Consider the following 19,656-nt stretch of genomic DNA (forward strand, 5'->3'; position numbering starts at 1 on the left):
AGCCAGCAGCCGGGACCCCACCACTACTTACGATCACGGTGATGCCGTCCTTCTCCAGCAGAGTTTTGTCGTAGGTGACTTCGCAGACTCTCACTACTGTCGTTGCGCCGTACTTCTTCAAATCCTGGAAGGAGACAGAAGGTTAGGGCAAGGTTCTCACCAGGTTTTCCAGCGAGCAGAACTATCGACCTCAAAAAAAAGTTCACAATCTGTGCATTTTGGTCTCTTGCTCACGCACAAACTACTCATTTTATCAAGTGCGCCCACGGATCCCCACAGAATCTGCAACAATCGAAACTGTTGCAACCTTTGTATAGCTGACCCCCGAGAAGCCCCTGAGGGAGACAATGTGGCAGGCAGCTTCCATTAATACCCGCTGTATCCATCAATCGCGGACAATAGCTGGGTTTATTGCCGTGCTGTGCCCTTCAGTAGGCCAGAGACGCCGATTCCGTAAAACAAAAACGTCAAGGGCAAAAACAGAAAGAAACAGACTCGTTTTTCTACTGCGCAGAGCTAGGTCATCGCATTTAAATTCCCGGCTGTGCCCACCCGGAGGTGCGCCACCAGCCAGAAATAACCCGCCCGGCAGACATCTCTAAGGCTTGCAATGACCATGGACTGACCAGTACACACCCTCCCGCCCCCACGTGCATTTAGGATCCAGAAAGGAGCGGTCTAGAAAGGCCCAAAACGCTTCAGACAGCAGGAGCGAGCAGTCAAAAACAAGGCGTTTCTAATGTATTATGTTTGGCTGGAATTGTAATCGTATTTATATAGCGCTTACTACCCCTGACGAGGCGTCGAAGCGCTTTTCGATGAGTAGCACGCTACTCCGGAACCCAACAAGAATTAGTGATGGATTAGTATCGTTAAATAAGGAGTACAGTTTTAGTATTATTATGAGTTAATTTGAGCCGCGGATATGAGAGTTTGTTTGTTAGACTGGAGTAATGGAGGGGTGGAGGAGGAAATAAATCCAGAGGTGTTAATTGGGAGTATATCCTTCATTTACTCAACCCAAAGGTTTGGGATGAGTAAAGGGGGTGGAGGGGGAAGAGTATGTGGAAGGGTTAGGGAGAGCATAGTAGCAGGGTGAGATGAATGCAGGAGAATTTAGTAGGGTTGTGTGGGAGGTCACAGAGGTAGAGTGAGGTTTGGTGAGTTAGATGTGGAGGGAAGAGCTTAGGCAGAGATATTTAGGAGATGAAAGTGGTAGAAGGGATTTGGGAATGAGTCAGCGTGAGAATGGAGGATAGTTTGATAGAGACATGACATAAGAGTGATGAGTAGATAAGTGTGATAAGATGAGAGCAGGAATTCATAGATATCTAGTATAACAACCCAAAAAAAAACCAGGAGCCATGCAATGATCCACGAACATGCCAAGCACAGAAACAACATATATATATATATATATATATATATATATATATATATATATTATATTGAAAATGTCACTTACATCTGTTCGTGGCATCAGTCGCTGAAGATTCACATGTTGTGCATAGCCCGCCATCTGGTGTTGGGTCGGAGTGTTACAAGTTGTTTTTCTTCGAAGAAGTCTTTCGAGTCACGGGACCGAGGGACTCCTCCTCTTTGTCTCCATTGCGCATGGGCGTCGACTCCATGTTAGATTGTTTTCCCCGCAGAGGGTGAGGTAGGAGTTGTTTGTTAGTAATAGTGCCCATGCAATGGAGTGAATAAGTATGCACGTATCTAAGATTTAATATATTTACAAATGTACAAAGTTGAAGCTAACTTCCAAACGGCTACAGGCTCCCGGGGAGGTGGGTGGGTACATGTGAATCTGCAGCGACTGATGCCACGAACAGATGTACACTGGGTAAGTGACATTTTCAGTTCGATGGCATGTGTAGCTGCAGATACACATGCTGTGCATAGACTAGTAAGCAGTTATCTCCCCAAAAGCGGTGGCTCAGCCTGTAGGAGTGGAAGTAGTCTGAAATAAGGTTCTTAGTACGGCTTGACCTACTGTGGCTTGTTGTGCGGATAGCACGTCTACACAGTAGTGCTTGGTAAATGTGTGAGGCGTAGACCATGTGGCTGCCTTACATATTTCGTGCATTGGAATATTCCCTAGGAAGGCCATGGTAGCGCCTTTCTTTCTGGTTGAGTGTGCCCTTGGTGTAATGGGCAGTTGTCTTTTTGCTTTAAGGTAGCAGATTTGGATGCACTTAACTATCCATCTGGCTATACCCTGTTTCGATATTGGGTTTCCTGCGTGAGGTTTTTGAAATGCAATAAACAGTTTAGTTTTCCTGATGTTTTTAGTTCTGTCGATGTAGTACATTAGTGCTCTTTTGACGTCTAAAGTATGTAGTGCCCTTTCAGCTACTGAGTCTGGCTGTGGGAAGAACACTGGTAGCTCTACCGTTTGATTTAGGTGGACCGGTGAAATAACCTTTGGCAAAAATTTAGGATTGGTCCTTAGGACTACTTTATTTTTGTGTAGTTGGATAAAAGGTTCTTGTATTGTAAACGCCTGAATTTCACTTACTCTTCTTAGAGATGTGATGGCGATGAGAAATGCAACTTTCCATGTTAGGAATTGTATTTCGCAAGAGTGCATAGGTTCAAAGGGTGGACCCATGAGTCTTGTTAAGACGATGTTGAGGTTCCATGAAGGAACGGGTGGTGTCCTTGGTGGTATAATTCTTTTGAGGCCTTCCATAAACGCTTTAATGACAGGTATCCTAAATAGTGAAGTTGAATGGGTAATCTGCAGGTATGCAGATATTGCTGCTAGGTGTATCTTAATGGAAGAGAAGGCCAGGTTCGATTTTTGTAAGTGTAGTAAGTAACCCACCACATCTTTTGGAGATGCGTGTAACGGTTGAATTTGATTATGATGGCAGTAGCAAACAAATCTTTTCCATTTGCTTGCATAGCAGTGTCTAGTGGATGGTCTTCTGGCTTGCTTTATGACTTCCATACATTCTTGTGTGAGGTTTAAGTGTCCGAATTCTAGGATTTCAGGAGCCAGATTGCTAGATTCAGCGATGCTGGGTTTGGATGCCTGATCTGTTGTTTGTGTTGCGTTAACAGATCTGGCCTGTTGGGCAACTTGACGTGGGGTACTACTGATAGGTCTAGCAGTGTTGTGTACCATGGTTGCCTTGCCCACGTTGGTGCTATCAGTATGAGTTTGAGTTTGTTTTGACTCAATTTGTTTACTAGATATGGAAGGAGAGGGAGAGGGGGAAAAGCGTACGCAAATATCCCTGACCAGTTCATCCATAGGGCATTGCCTTGAGACTGCCTGTGTGGGTATCTGGATGCAAAGTTTTGGCATTTTGCGTTCTCCTTTGTTGCAAATAAGTCTATTTGAGGTGTTCCCCAACGTTTGAAGTAAGTGTTTAGAATTTGGGGGTGAATTTCCCATTCGTGGACCTGTTGGTGATCTCGAGAGAGATTGTCTGCAAGTTGATTCTGGATCCCTGGAATAAACTGTGCTATTAGGCGAATGTGGTTGTGAATTGCCCATTGCCATATTTTTTGTGCCAGCAGGCACATCTGTGTTGAGTGTGTCCCCCCCTGTTTGTTTAGATAATACATTGTTGTCATGTTGTCTGTTTTGACGAGAATGTATTTGTGAGTTATGATTGGTTGAAATGCTTTTAATGCTTGGAAAACTGCTAGTAGTTCGAGGTGATTTATATGCAGCTTTCTTTGATGTACGTCCCATTGTCCTTGTATGCTGTGGTGATTGAGGTGTGCTCCCCACCCTGTCATGGAAGCATCTGTTATCATCACGTATTGTGGCACTGGGTCTTGGAAAGGCCGCCCTTTGTTTAAATTTAGGTTATTCCACCATAGAAGCGAGAGGTATGTTAGGCGGTCTATCAACACCAGATCTAGAAGCTGACCCTGTGCTTGAGACCATTGTGATGCTAGGCACTGTTGTAAGGGCCGCATGTGCAACCGTGCGTGTGGGACAATGGCTATGCATGAGGACATCATGCCTAGTAGTTGTAATATCATCTTCGCCTGTATTTTTTGTGTTGGATACATGCGTTGTATAATCTTTTGGAAATTTTGAACCCTTTGTGGACTTGGAGTGGCTATTCCCTTTGTTGTATCTATTGTGGCTCCTAGGTATTGTTGTACCTTGCACTGCAGAATGCGTGATTTTGCATAGTTGATGGTGAAACCGAGTTTGTAGAGGGTTTGTATGACCTGATCTGTGTGGTGTGAGCACCTTGTCAGTGAGTCGGTCTTGATTAGCCAGTCGTCTAGATACGGGAATACGTGTATTTGCTGCCTTCTGATGTGTGCAGCCACTACTGCTAGGCACTTTGTGAAGACTCTTGGTGCAGTTGTTAAACCGAAGGGCAATACTTTGAATTGGTAATGTATTCCTTTGAATACGAACCTTAGGTATTTCCTGTGCGACGGATGTATTGGTATGTGGAAATACGCGTCTTTGAGATCTAAGGTTGTCATGTAGTCCTGTTGCTTTAGCAATGGTAACACCTCTTGTAGCGTGACCATGTGAAAGTGTTCTGATTTGATGTAGGTGTTTAGTGTTCTGAGGTCTAGGATTGGTCTCAGTGTTTTGTCCTTTTTTGGTATTAGGAAGTACAGTGAATAAACTCCTGTGTTTATTTGTGTCTTTGGTACTAGTTCTATTGCGTTCTTTTGCAATAATGCTTGAACTTCTATTTCCAGAAGGTCTGAATGTTGTTTTGATAAATTCTGTGCTTTTGGTGGTATGTTTGGAGGGATTTGTAGAAATTCTATGCAATAACCATGTTGGATAATTGCTAAGACCCAAGCGTCTGTAGTTATTTCTTCCCATGCTTGGTAATACTGACCTATTTTCCCCCCCACTGGTGTTGTGTGGAGGGGATGAGTGACATGTAAGTCACTGTTTGGTTGTAGGGGTTTTGGGGCTTTGAAATTTTCCCCTATTCCTAGGGAATTGTCCTCTGTATTGGCCCCGAAAGCCTCACCTTTGGTACTGTCCCTGGTAGCTGGACGGTGTTGCCTGTGAGGTGCTGGCTTGTGTGGCCTGACCCCGAAACCCCCCTCTAAAGGTTGTTTTGCGGAAGGTGCTGTAAGTGCCTCTGCTCTGCGGGGAGTAGAGTGCGCCCATGGCTTTAGCAGTGTCAGTGTCCTTTTTGAGTTTCTCAATTGCAGTGTCCACTTCTGGTCCGAACAGTTGTTTCTCATTGAATGGCATATTGAGCACTGCCTGCTGTATCTCTGGTTTAAAACCAGACGGTCGTAGCCATGCGTGCCTTCTTATAGTCACAGATGTGTTAATTGTTCTTGCAGCTGTGTCCGCTGCATCCATAGAGGAGCGTATCTGATTATTAGATATGTTCTGTCCTTCCTCAACCACTTGTTTCGCTCTTTTTTGTAGCTCTTTGGGTAGATGCTCAATGAGGTGTTGCATCTCGTCCCAATGGGCTCTGTCATAGCGCGCAAGTAGTGCTTGAGAGTTAGCGATGCGCCACTGGTTTGCAGCTTGTACTGCGACTCTCTTTCCGGCTGCATCAAACTTGCACTCTCTTTATCTGGGGGTGGTGCCTCCCCAGATGTGTGGGAGTTGGCTCTCTTGCGAGCTGCTCCTACTACGACGGAATCTGGTGGCAGCTGTGAGGTGATGAAAACAGGGTCTGTGGGAGGTGCTTTATATTTCTTATCCACTCTTGGTGTTATTGCTCTACTCTTGACCGGCTCCTTGAAGATTTCCTTTGCATGCCGAAGCATTCCTGGGAGCATAGGCAGGCTTTGGTAGGAGCTATGGGTGGAGGAGAGGGTGTTGAATAAGAAATCATCCTCGACTGGTTCCGAGTGTAGGGACACGTTGTGGAACTCTGCTGCTCTAGCCACCACTTGTGAGTATGCTGTGCTATCTTCCGGTGGTGAGGGCTTTGTAGGATACGCCTCTGGACTGTTGTTCGACACTGGGGCGTCGTATAAGTCCCAAGCGTCTTGGTCCTGGTCACCTTGGCTCATGGTGGTGTGAGCCGGGGAATGTGATGGAGTTTGTGCCGGTGAAACGTTAGTTACAGGTGGAGGAGAGGGTGGCGGAGTTACCTTTTTCACCATTTTTGTTTGTGGTGCTTGGTCTGACTGAAACTCCAGTCTCCTTTTTCTCCTAATAGGGGGAAGGGTGCTTATTTTCCCTGTTCCTTCCTGTATAAAAATACGTTTCTGAGTGTGGTCCACTTCGGTGGATTGCAACTCTTCCTCAAATCTATGCTTTCGCAGCTGAGAGGACAGTGATTGCTCTTCTGAATAGGAACCGGTAGTTGGGTCGGTTGCGGGTCGTTTTGGCACCGAAACCCTGTCTGTACTCTTTTTCGGCTCCGAGGTGACCTTCTTCTTTTTCAGAGTCGAACCCTCTCGGCGTCGATCTTCCTCGGTGCCGCTGTCTCTGCGTCGAGCAGTTTCGGCTCTGCTATCTCAGCGTCGACGTTTTTCAGCAGCACTTTCTCGGTCCCGAGAAGGCTGCGTGCCGGTGTCTCGACCGGAGTCGGACGATCTCGGCACCATTTCGGCCTTTTTCGGTGCCGATGGTCGGTCACCGAATTTATGGGTCGAGCCATGGCCTGGTGGCAGTGGCGTCCCCTGGGCCTTGTCACTTTTCTTGTGTGCTGGCTTCGACGTCTTACTCACAGTTTTTTGTTCGTCGAATTCCTCGGAGTCAGAGTCATGGATCGAGAAGGTTCCTTCTTCCTCTTGTTCCTCGAACTCTCGGTGAGCTGTCGGCGTGGACGCCGTCTGCAGTCTTCTGGCTCGACGGTCACGGAGTGTTTTTCGGGACCGGAACGCACGACAGGCCTTGCAAGTCTCTTCACTGTGCTCAGGCGACAGGCACAGGTTACAGACCAAATGTTGGTCTGTATACGGGTATTTGTTGTGGCATTTAGGACAGAAACGGAACGGGGTCCGTTCCATCAGCGTTGTTTCACACGCGGTCGGGCCGACCAGGCCCCGACGGGGGATCGAAAACTACCCCGAAGGGTACCGGAGCTCTTCACTCTTCGATTCGGTGTTGATTCTAACGAAGCCGATCCCGAACGCAACAATACCGACGTAATTTTCCGATATTTAGCTAACTTTCCGTGCCGAAACCCGGAGCGAAAGGAACACGTCCGAACCCGATGGCGGAAAGAAAACAATCGAAGATTGAGTCGACGCCTATGTGCAATGGAGACAAAGAGGAGGAGTCCCTCGGTCCCGTGACTCGAAAGACTTCTTCGAAGAAAAACAACTTGTAACACTCCGACCCAACACCAGATGGCGGGCTATGCACAACATGTGTATCTACAGCGACAGATGCCATCGAACACATATATATATATATATATATATATACATACACACACACACACACACATATATACACACACACACATATGCACATACAATACATAATTAGAATCATGGGTAAAAACATACTTAGTCAGACAGGTTTAAAGAGTGTGTGTGTATTTTATTGTTATGACATAGTAGCAATACATATTTTCCAAAGAAACTATAAATAAATTGAAATATAAATATAATCTGAAAAAAATATTTATCCACATAGGCATTTGCAGTTCATAGTTGTTTGAAAAAGGTGGTTATGAAGGAAAGAGCCAACTCTTGAGTAGTTTTCTGAAGACAAGAAAGTTATCTGTGGCTCTTATAGTTGGGGGTAATGAATTCCATAGTTTGGCTGCTTGGACGGAGAAGGATGTACCACCTATAGTCTTTCTTGTATAGTGGTGTTCTAAGGCGGGGTGCCAGTCTTGAGCGGAGGGTTCTTTGTTGGATGTATTTGGTCATTTTCTTTCTGATAAAAAAAAAAAGCGGTCCTGTTCCATGTATAGCTTTGTGGGTGATACAAAGCAGCTTGAAAGTGCATCTTCTGGCAACGGGTAACCAGTGTAGTGCTCTCAAGGCAGGGGAGATGTGGGCTTGCGGCTTTATATGCAGTAGTAGCCTGGCTGTGGCATTCTGGATACGTTGTAGTTTTTTCATAACAGATAGAGATGATCAATGGTAGAGGCTATTGGCATAATCCAGTTTGGATAGTACAAGTGAGATGGTAGCTTGCACCTTGTGTGGAAATCCGAGGTGGGGGAAGATGCGTCGTAAAGTCTTCAAGGTGATGAAGCTTGTGCGTGCTAATTTGTCTACTTGGGCATTCATAGTTAACTTGGAATCCATGGTGATTCCTAGGTTTTTAACTTCCTTGGATAATTGAGGAGGTGGTCCGAGATAGTCAGGCCAGACGCACAGAGGGTCATAACTTTTCCAGTCACCACATATGAGTATTTCTGTTTTGGAGGTATTTTAGTTTGAGATGGCTCCAGGTCATCCACTGATCAACGGCTCTGGGGCAACTGAAGATTTGTGAGTTTTCAATGTTTTTGGGGTCTTCTAATTTAAGTAGTATTTGTGTGTCATCTGCATAGTTGTAGCATGTGAGATGGAAATCATTGATCAGTTCTGGTAAAGATATCATGTAGATGTTGAAAAGCAAAGGTGAGATGATTGACCCTTGGGGGACCCCTGCTTTTGTGAGGTAGGGTTCGGACGAGAAGGGGGGTGAGTGGATGATATTTGCTCTTTTTTAAAGCTAGGAAGTAATCCAGTCGAGAGCAATCCCTTGTATGCCGGCTTCATGGAGTCTTTGAGTTAGGGCGTCATGGTCAACCGTATCAAAGGCAGCCTGTATTCCTTCTGTTTCTTGTATATGTGACAATTATGTATTAAACTGTGTTGACATGCAGTTAGAAACAAACACATAAGGACCAGTGATGGTTTAAAAGATTCGCAAGAACAGCAAGATAGCTAGACTTCGGAAGGTGATGTCAAGTGAGACCTTTCACTAGATTTAAGAGCGCTTTTCACTGAGCCGAGTTTAAAAACAACCCTGAATAAAGCAGACTTCATCCAGGGTGTGAAAACATACCAAGGTCTGGCAGAGGCATTGTGCTATAGTTGCATGTATACAATGCTTCAGGTCCTGTCGAGATTTTGGACTGGTAGCAGGCTATTTTGTGGGATTGTTATGTTTTTTTTTTTTTTCTTTGTTAGTGTTTTATAAAGGGAGAACCTTCTACTCTGTGTCTCCAGTAGCGGAAGATAGAACCCGCTCGTCACAGTCTTATACGGATTACGCTCCAGTACATCATCAATTCACCTCCAGGAAGGATTCTAGATCTTTTTCTGCTATGGATTCTGAGCGCAGAGCCTTCCTTTATCTTTGCCAAGCCCAAGAGTTAGGGTGGCTTGTCCTTTCCAGAAGCTGAGCTTCAACTGGGGCACCTGCTACGTTTATATTTGTAAGTGCTTCCTGTTGAGGTTTAGGTTCTGTAAAATGAGCATCATGGCCTACCCAACCAGAGTATTTTCTACGAGTAATTCAGTAAGCGTTTACCTAGCATGTTTTATATGCCCTGTTTATATTGTACACTAAGGCTACGTGATGGGTCATGGGGGAAATGTCTCCAACAACCTTGTGTGCCTTTGGCAATGTGATTGTTACTAGTGCGTCTTTGTGGAGATGTCCTCATGCTTCTGCACATCAACAACGCACCACCTGAATCGGAGGTAAACACAGTGGGGTCGTTTTGGAAAGCTGTCCATCATCCTGGTAAAAGGCGGGAATTCCTTTGCCTACTTCGAGGGTGGACGGGGCGTGGCTCAGTGGGCGGAGCTTACAGGTGACTTATAAAGGGAGAAACCTTCTACTCTGTCTCCAGGTGAGGAAGATAGAACCCGCGCGTCACAGTCAGATACAGATTACGCTCCAGTACATCATCAATTCACCTCCAGGAAGGATTCTAAATCTTTTTCTGCTATGGGATCTCTGAGCGCGCAGACTTGCTTTATCTTTGCCAAGCCCAAGAGTTAGGATGGCTTGTCCTTTCCAGAAGCTGAGCTTCAACTGGGGCACCTGCTACGTTTATATTTGTAAGTGCTTCCTGTTGAGGTTCAGTCTCTGTAAAATGAGCATCATGGCCTACCAAACCGGAGTATTTTCTACCAGTAAGTCAGTAAGCGTTACCTAGCATGTTTTATATGCACCGTTTATATTGTACACTAAAGCTACGTGATGGACCACGGTGAAAACGTCTCCAGCAACCTTGTGTGCCTTTGGCAATGTTATTGTTATTAGTGCGTCTTTGTGGAGATGTCCTCGTGCTTCTGCGCATCAACAACGCACCACCTGAATCGGAGGTAAACGCAGTGGGGTCGTTTCGGAAAGCTGTCCATCATCCTGGTAAAAGGCGGGAATTCCTTTGCCTACTTTGAGGGTGGACGGGGCGTGGCTCAGTGGGCGGAGCTTACAGGTGACTTATAAAGGGAGAAACCTTCTACTCTGTCTCCAGATGAGGAAGATAGAACCCGCGCGTCACAGTCCGATACAGATTACACTCCAGTACATCATCAATTCACCTCCAGGAAGGATTCTAGATCTTTTTCTTCTATGAAATCTCTGAGCGCACAGCCTTGCTTTATCTTTGCCAAGCCCAAGAGTTACGGTGGCTTGTCCTTTCCAGAAGCTGAGCTTCAACTGGGGCACCTGCTATGTTTATATTTGTGAGGCCTTAAAACAATTTTCTGATTGCATCTTTGATGCACATTGAATTGGGGATGGTCTTGTATTTTGTTCTCAGAAAGAACAGAATGCAGACATCAGAATTCTGCCCGTTGTGGCCAAAATATTGACCTCCTTTTTCATCGCCGATGTGATTTACTTTCATAATGTTCACGTGTTGTATTCAGGCTTCCAAAAATGGATCACTTCATGTAAGGCACCAAATCAAATGTTTCCCGAACCACTGCCAACTTAAAACAGCCTCCTTTTCCCAAACTTCCCTCATTAACCCCAAAGGTATCCCTTTATCTGGCGGAGCCGCTCCACTGCAGCCCTGGACTTCACTTCCGGTGCACTGGAGTGGTACAAGCCTGGAGAAGGCAGAGCTCAGGCACGGATGCAGGCGTAGTGTGAGACAGCAGGCACCACCCTGGGCCCACCTGGCCTGGTCTCACATGAAAGGGCTGGTTATGCATCAAGTTGTAAACTCGCTTGACAAGATGTCTTACACTTAGTACGAGTAATGCAAGCCGGCTTTGCTTCCACCCAAGCCTAACCACGAGTACACCCAAAAGAACAGAAATGCTGTATAACCTTTTGTGTGCCTCCCAAAGGTACAAACCCGTAACAAACACACACAACACATTTCCTACACACAACAGTGCTAGCACACGCCATACAGACAGCTGCCATATGGCTCTCGTCACTTTTCACCAATCTGGGCCATACAGTTTTGGATTGCTAAAGTTGCCCTAAGTGGCAAGGGTATGCCCAGATGTGGGTCCCGTGCTCACTGTGCCACTGGATTCAAGCTAGCCTGGCTGAAGGGTGATATCCTGAAACCGGTCCCAGGATGCTTGTTTCCAGTCCAGGGAGGACCTGACCTGGCAGTTCAGGCTGGATTGTTCCCATAAGGAACAGGGTCAAGACTGATCTGCATATGGCTGGGTCCAAATTGGGGTGACGTGGTGAGCAAAAGAACGAGGGATTAAACCGAGATCTGTGACTGGGGGTGAGTGTTTGCATTGTTCAGCACTCCGTCCATCATCCTTTTGTGTTGCTACAGAGATCAAACAGTCGTACAGGACCACAGCACAGGCATGTCATCACTGGCTGTCACAGGATCACAGCAGCATTTCCAGCTATAACACTATCAAGATAGACTCCAAAAAATGATTGTACCTTCTTTATTTTCTTATAAGACATCTCCAGCAGAGCTCCACTGCTCTTCAACCGCATTGACTTCTCTCCCCTACATTCCCTATGATATCACTCCACATTCTAACATACCATGTCTCCTCAAATATACGACAGGTACTACAAGACAGAAATTATATTATACACTCAATGCTGCAAATTATGTAACTTGGTTAGTTTTAATTGCACCAAACCGCACTCAAAAATAAATACCAATGGTTGTACTACATTCCGTCTGTCACATAACGTGCAAGTCTACCAGCCCAAAGGGTGCTTACAAAAAATTGTAAAGTTCACCTCTGTCCCTAAATCATGCCCCCAAACAAATAAATGAACAAAGGCACCTTAAGATTCACACTAGAAAAACAATTTTAAAATCAAAAGGCCAAACCATGCTCTAGTCTGCAATGGGAACCTGGTAATTATGTGGAAAGTTTGACATGGTCAGTTGAAATCACATCATGGCCATAAGCTTGACAGGTTGCTCACTACAGCAATGCCAATAACCTAACAGAACGATTCAATAAAACCAGGAAAAGGGTGCAGAGATATACAAATGCAAAACAAAATAAAAACAGCAATAGGTGAGATAATGGCCCAAAATGATTGGGTGTAAGTAACAGACTTCTAGGAGATTGTACGCAAAGCAACCGCCATCTTAGAGATGTAACGATAAAGTCAAGATCAGGGAAGGAATTTGGGCCCAATCACCTGAACCGAAATGAAAGAAACTATTGGGACAGCCAGCCAATACTTTGACTTAAACACTGAGAACTTGCTGGACAGTTCTGTGAAGCTCTAGTCAATCATCTGTTACATTATTGTCAAACAATCTTGCCACCACCAGAATCTTTAAGCAGGTAATTTGTTTACTGGCTAGAAGGCCTTTGTTGAGTTATGACTCACTCAGTTGCAGGAAATGATGGAAAACCCAACTGTTGGATTAACCAATTAGGTTCTCTGAACTAATCAGGATACTGAATGTTACTTTATTATGTTGGGAATGTTTCACAAACATCTAGAGACGCAAGGGGCAGCTTGCTGAAGGCACCATGGAGGTGGGTAAACCATAAGAGCCTTCACCGAAATGTTTCATGTTGAAACTTGTAGCAAATCTCTATGGAGAGAGAGAACACATCCTCATATTGCGACTTAAATGAAGCAAGCGTTCTCCCATTGATAGAACTGTTTTTGAACTAGAGGGGTAGATGCCTCAGTTCACCTCTAGGTTTTGGGTGGCTTGCACACGAGTAAGCTACTTTCATTACAATAGGCATGTCTCAAACTGGTCAGTGGGATCTTACTTTGTGGCAAGAGGCCAGTAACCATACACATGCAGGCCACTAACCTACATAAAATAAACAGGAGGGGAAGCTGAACACACCGCAAGAGCAGCCTAGAGTTTAGCCAACAAAGAGAAGATGCACGCAAGCTCTGACACCACAGTAAGGATTTAAAGTTTTTACAGAAACTCCCCGCCTCTAACATGGTACTGCCCGAATATTCACCAATTACAGGGAAAGGAGGTATACACATTCCAAAGATCCTTCTGCACCCTCAGAGTTCAAGGTTCAAACCATAACTAAACCTACAGGGCAATTAGCTTGTAGGATTCTCCATTACAAGGCCTTCTCTGAGCGAAGGCTAAAATACGCGTTAATCTTCCAGGCAGCCATGCTATTGGTAACAAAACAATGCTTGATGCATGTTTGTCACTCTTAAAGGAGTTTATTCTCCGATGCCCTTTAGACTTGGCGCAGGAGAATCTGAACTTTAGTGTTGAGTTCTCATCTTATAGTGGTACAGAAAAGAGTGAGTGCCATACCAACACGCTGCTCCCACCCCCACGTCTGACTGGTGAATGTTTGCTCAGCTATTGCCAACCAGGCACTTCCCATGCTAGAGGACTATCCATGACACCTACACTATCTAGGAACCCATCAAATCCTGCAGCCTCCCTGGTCTTCATTGCAAGCATCAGAGAAATTACATAAAGGAGGCATCCACCTCCAACCCTGGTTTTAACGCGTCCGAATCTGTGTGTTGCCTAAAAACCCAATCCTAAGTCAAAATCTAAGATTCTCCAGGCCCCTAAAAAAATGCACCCCTTTCTTTACCAAAATCGAGTCAGTTTGCTGCTTATATTTGATGGTTGTGTCTTCATTTTATTTCTTTACTCCTCACTCAATGGCTTTCCTTATTTTTCTGTTTATTCCTCCCTTTGAGCATAGCTTCCTTACCATACTTTTGATAGAATGATTTATCCTTTCTCTGCTCAAAAACCCCCAAATGCACCAATGCATGCTTTATGTTGCTGCCTCATCTCCGCTCACCGCAGCTTGTCTTGCTTTCCAACATCTCTGGCTTTTTGCCCCCTTAATTTTTTTCCCCCCCTTCCGCCAGTCCAGACTTAAGTGCCTCTGCAACACCCCGACCTCCCTGTGAAGCAAATCCTTCCTCTCACTCACGTGTCGACCTATCCCTTAAGGGCTACTCTGCCCCTACTGTAGTTGTGGCCTTCTATAAATGGATTAAAAGAAAAAAAGAAATTGAACTTCATGTTTGCTACAGAGCTGCTCCTTTTACTAAATGCTCTTTGGCGCATGTTTATACTTTTTTTTCTTCCCCTTTTAATTTGCCACTACAACATTGGCTCCCATCATCACATGCTGGATAAAAAACAATAAATAAAAACGAATGGGAGCCACATCCACATGTGGACATGCACATGTGTAGTGATGCCAGCGTACACGTGCTGTCTTGCTGGCTGCCTTAGCTTTATGATGCACATGCTTCATGAAACACACGTCATGATGCATAGGTCGAGACAGACCGCACAAGCTGTCTGGTTACAAATTACATCGTGGATTCACCAAGACCCTACAGGAGCCCGCAGTCCACCAAACTGCTTGCTACTGGTTGCCTTGGTCTCATGCAGTGATGTATTTGTTAGAATGTAAAAGGAGAATGCTATGACATCAGGGGCAGTAGAATGCCGAGGCAGGCTGTGACGTGGGATTGGAATGTTTTGATGTGAAAAGGTCGGAGTTGTGCCGGTTTGGCGAGTGCATGTATCTCTGTCTGTTCATTATAACTGGAAATAAACTTTTGACGGAAAGAACAAGAAGAGCCGTGTACTTACTTCACATGGCGACGAGCGGTATTGTAAAGCAGCAAGCATTGGACTGAGGAAACTGCAATTATTGGAAGGGAGCAGGCATCGGACTGAGGATCGGAGGGAAGCTATTTTCGGACCTGCTTTGCCAAAGGCAACTTATTGTAAGCAAGTGAGGGAAGTTTTTTTTTCTTTCTTTTTAACTAATACAGTTGCCGTTTGTTTACTTTGTTTGAGGCGTGCGTGTGCTGCTCAAACGTTAGATTTTTCATCGCGTCGGCCCTCGCGTGCACCCCCGCATGGTTACTGGTTGCCTGGACAACATAATGCTTAATATTAATGTCTTGTGAACGCGTTCAGAAGTACCAAGTACATGGTATTATTTTTACTATTCTTAACTTTTTAGCAACATTAGTTCAAAAAAAAAAAAAAAAACTTGCTCTGTCTTTATCCGGCACAAAGGAAATTTACAGAAATTATTCTTAACAGAGATACATGTCTTGCTGAAGAAGTAAGCTAAAGAGTTATATTTTGCAGCTGTAATTTCTAGTACACTATGTCTTCGAGTGGAGATTCTTCTGGCACAGGGACGTCGCTTTCTCAACTGAGCACACCCAAGGAATTTTTAGCATCTCCTGGAGAACCAGCTGTACAATGGAAGGAATATTTTTTTAATTAAATCGCAAATTTATAAGATTGCAATGGTTTAATCTCTTCTGAAAGAAAAAAAAAGTATCTTAATGCACCGTTTAGGTCCTGAAGGTCTTCGTATTTACAATCAACTACAAAAACACAATAGAGGCGATGAAGATGTGTTTGAGTGCTATTTTGGATTTAAATGATCATTTTTCTCCTGCTGTTTGCATTGCGGTTACTCGCCACGCATTTTTCCAGAGGAAACACGAGAAACACAAGGACAGAGAGCTACGTTTCTGCTTTAAAACTTTCAGCTGGCTCATGTAGGTGTGCGGGTCTACATGATGACCTGGTACAGGACCAGATTGTAATGTATACTAAAAACAAATCTATTCAAGAGATGTTGTGGATTGAAGGCAAATCCAGTCTAAAGGATATTATTGCTTTAGTGAAGAAAGCAGAGTTATCTGAAAGATGTGCAAAAATTACTTTGCCACAGGATAAGAAGTCTGAAGAAGTCGTTGCCAAAGTTAATGATCGGAAGCACAACAAATGGTCCATGGATAAGCGGTATAATGACTTTAAAAAAAAGAGAAAAATCACACTTTTGCAAAGAATCAAAAACCTAACATGCCTGATCGATCCAGAAATTAGTGTTTCCGTTGCGGGATTTCCTATCATTTGCATTCTGCAAAATTTGATGGGTGTCCAGCTAAAAATGCTGGATGTTTGGAATGTGGAATTGTAGGCCATTTTGCTAGGGTGTGCAGGAAGAAACAAAATGAAGAAGGTGAACATTAAAGTGGCCTGCATTAAGGAAGTGGAGGAAGACTGTTCTGATGACCGTGATGAAGACGTGAATTATAAACTGAGGGGGTCACAAAACCGTGGTTTTGAACAATTTAGGACAAACGTCAAACAAACCCTTGTGTTGGGTATCATTTGGGGGGAGTTATGTTGCAAGTGGCAGCAGACACTGGTTCCCCATACACTATTGTTTCAGAAAGCACATAACAAAAGCATTGTGTACATAGTTTAGGGGAACATTTAGAAACCTCTGACATTTCTCCTGAAAGTTACACTGGTGATGGTATAGATATTATTGGTTTTAGATTGCTGGTATTCAATTTTAAGCAAAGACAAGCAGTATGTAAGTTATATGTGGCTAAAGATGTTCTGTCGGTATTAGGCTGGAAAGACCAAAAGAAACTACATATTGTGCTAGATCCTAACAGCGTAGAGCAAGTCTTAGTAATGTGTGATGAAGAAGAGACAAAAAAATGGGTCACACAAGAGTTTCCAGGAGTATTCAATGGGCAAGTAGGTCAACTGAAGGGCTTCACACATCAGATTAGACTCAAACAGGATGCCAAACCAAAAATTCATAAGGTACGGAATATTACGTTTATTATCAGGGATTAGGTAAAAAAAAAAAAAAAAAAAAAAAAAAAAAAAAAGTTGGACAGCTTACAAAATTCACAGATTATAGAACCAGTTGAAGCTTCTGAGTGGGTTTCACCTTTGGTTGTCACGCGTAAAGCTAATGGCAAAGTGCGTTTGTGTGTGGATTTGAGAGGTTTGAACAATAATATAGTAGATCAGTTTCCTTTGCCTCGTATTGATGAGATGTTGTCTGCCACGAGAGATGCTAAATGGTTTTCCACTTTGGACTTGTCGTCTACTTACCACCAGGTAAAGATGGATTATCATAGTAGACATCTTACAATGTTTTGTACACCATGGGGTTGTTTTCGTTTCAAACGTATGCCATTTGGTTTGGAGTCGGCGGCTGGCGTCTTTCAAAGGTTGATGGCGCAGTTATTTGGACATTTGCCTAATGTTACATTCTTTCAGGATCATATTTTAGTTATGGGAAGTAGCAAGAAACATCATAAGGAATTGAGGAATGTTTTGAACATCTTACAAGAAAAAGGTTTGACCGCAGAGAGCAGCAAATGTAGATTTGCACAGAGAAAAGTGACGTATCTAGGACATGAGATCGATCATGAAGGCATAAGACCTAAAAAAAAGTTGGTGGAAGCTATTAAGAATGCCCCATGCCCCACATCTAAAGATGATTTGAGATCTTTTTTAGGCCTAGCAGAGTTTTATTTAAAATTTGTAGAACATTTTTCAGATAAAACCTACCAAATGAGAATGTTTCTAAAAAACAAAGTGAAATTTGAATGGAATGAAAGTTGTCAGAAGGCTTTTCAGGAAATTAAGAATGCAATTGTGAGTGCTCCAATGTTGCATGGGTACGATCCAAAAGCTTAATCTATTATCACTACGGATGCAAGTGGTAAGGGTCTTGGTAGTGTATTAACAAAGATTGACAATGCGGGTAAAGAACGTGGTTGCATTTGCATCCCGTTCTTTATCTCCCACAGAGAAAAAATACTCTGTGATAGAGAGAAACTTTGGCATGTGTGTGGGCATTAGAACACTTTCAGAAATTTATTTGGGGGCAAAAATGCATCATACGGACTGACCACAAGCCTCCTACTAAATTGTTAACTACGGAAGGTTTATGTAGAGCATCTGCGAGAATAGCTAGACTATCCATGAGACTACAAGATTTCTTATATGAAGTGCAGTATGTTCCTGGGGTAAAAAAAATTTACTGCAGATTTTTTTTAAGTAGAATGTCCTTACCTTTAAGAGAGCTGGATCAAGATCCATGGAATGATTGGTGTGTTTGATGAGAATACTTTAAGCTCATTGCAAAAAGATGAATGGATCACAGAGTATGAGAAAGATGAAGTGTTGAAAGAAGTTAAAAACAAGAGTGATGTTTGGCTGGTATAATGACAAGAAAGTCAAAAGCAGTGATATTTTAAGAGCATTTTGGGAAGTGAGAGATGAATTGAGTATTGAAGGCGATTTTGTGTGTAGAGGTGGGAAGATTATTCCTCCCTGTGGTATTAGAAATAAACGTATCGCTATTGGACATGAAGGTCATTCAGGAATCTCTCGCACCAAAAGAGGAATTAAAGTACTTTATTGGTGGCCAAAAATTGATGTAGAAATTGAGAGATTTCTCCGTGACTGCGTGGAGTGTGCGAATAGTGACAAAGCTCAAAAGACACTTAACCCACCGATTTCTTCTTCAAGTTGTCCTAATATACCATGGGAAGAAGTTGCTTTAGACATTATGGGTCCTATTACATGGCATGATGGGACTTCAAGGTTTATTGTGGTTTTAGTTGATTTGTTTTCAAGGTGGATTGAATTTTCTGTGTTACAAAAAATGTATACTAAGGCAGTGATTAATTTTTTGGAGGAAATATTTTTGAGGGAAGGATTTCCCAGAATTTTGTTGACAGACAATGGTGTTCAATTTAAATACTGAGGAAATGAAAAAACTTTTGCTAAAATGACTGGTATTGAACAAAGGTTTACAGCTTTGTATCATCCCAGGGGGAATGCTGTAGTGGAAAGTTTTTTTGTGTGTGATTAAATAAATAAAAAAATAAATTAAAAAATTGCATTTTTTGGGTGATTTTTTTTTTTTTTTTTAAATGGAAGGGGATGTGTAGTGATGTATTTGTTAGAATGTAAAAGGAGAATGATATGACATCGGGCAGTGGAATGTCGGGGCAGGCTGTGACGGGGGATTGGAATGTTTTGATGTGAAAAGGTCGGAGTTGTGCCGGTTTGGCGAGCGCATGTATCTCTGTCTGTGCATTATAACTGGAAATAAACTTAACGGAAAGAACAAGAAGAGCTGTGCACTTACTTCATCTCACTTATTTCTATTGGATGGCTTTGCTTGTTTCCGACTGCCCATCTTCTGTTTGTCTCCTGGAGCATAGCCTCTTTAACATGTTTTGATTGGATGCCTTCTAAGCGTCCTTTGCTCACTTTTAAGGAAGTATTTTTTTTCTTTGTTTACACACTCCATGAGAGAGTGCCATCTGTGTCAGTTGTCTTTCTTGTACTCTTTTCTCTGCCCCAAACTTGTTCTCCCGCTCACCCATTTGCTCGCCCTGCACCCTCCATGTTGCTTCTCTGTCACCTGCAAAGTTGTTTGATGCTACACATGATGCCTCAACCCCTATGTTCTTCTCCTGACCCCCACCCCCCCAAAAAAAAATCAGCTTGGCCTGGTGTTGCTTCTGTGCCCTCCACAAGTGCC

General features: G+C 43.6%; 1 protein-coding gene across 3 annotated transcripts in view; it reads right to left on the reverse strand.

Moving 5' to 3' along the window:
- The window catches only part of PTP4A3 (protein tyrosine phosphatase 4A3), a 179,704-nt gene that overhangs the window by 65,857 nt on the left and 94,191 nt on the right, over positions 1-19,656 (reverse strand). For all 3 annotated transcript variants that reach the window (XM_069220837.1, XM_069220838.1, XM_069220836.1), the window contains one exon: positions 32-124. In XM_069220837.1, coding sequence (XP_069076938.1) covers positions 32-124 — 93 coding nt within the window. The remainder of the gene's footprint in view (positions 1-31; positions 125-19,656) is intronic.

The sequence above is a fragment of the Pleurodeles waltl genome, chromosome 2_2 (assembly GCF_031143425.1).
Source record: "Pleurodeles waltl isolate 20211129_DDA chromosome 2_2, aPleWal1.hap1.20221129, whole genome shotgun sequence".
NCBI classification, from domain to species: Eukaryota; Metazoa; Chordata; class Amphibia; order Caudata; family Salamandridae; genus Pleurodeles; species Pleurodeles waltl.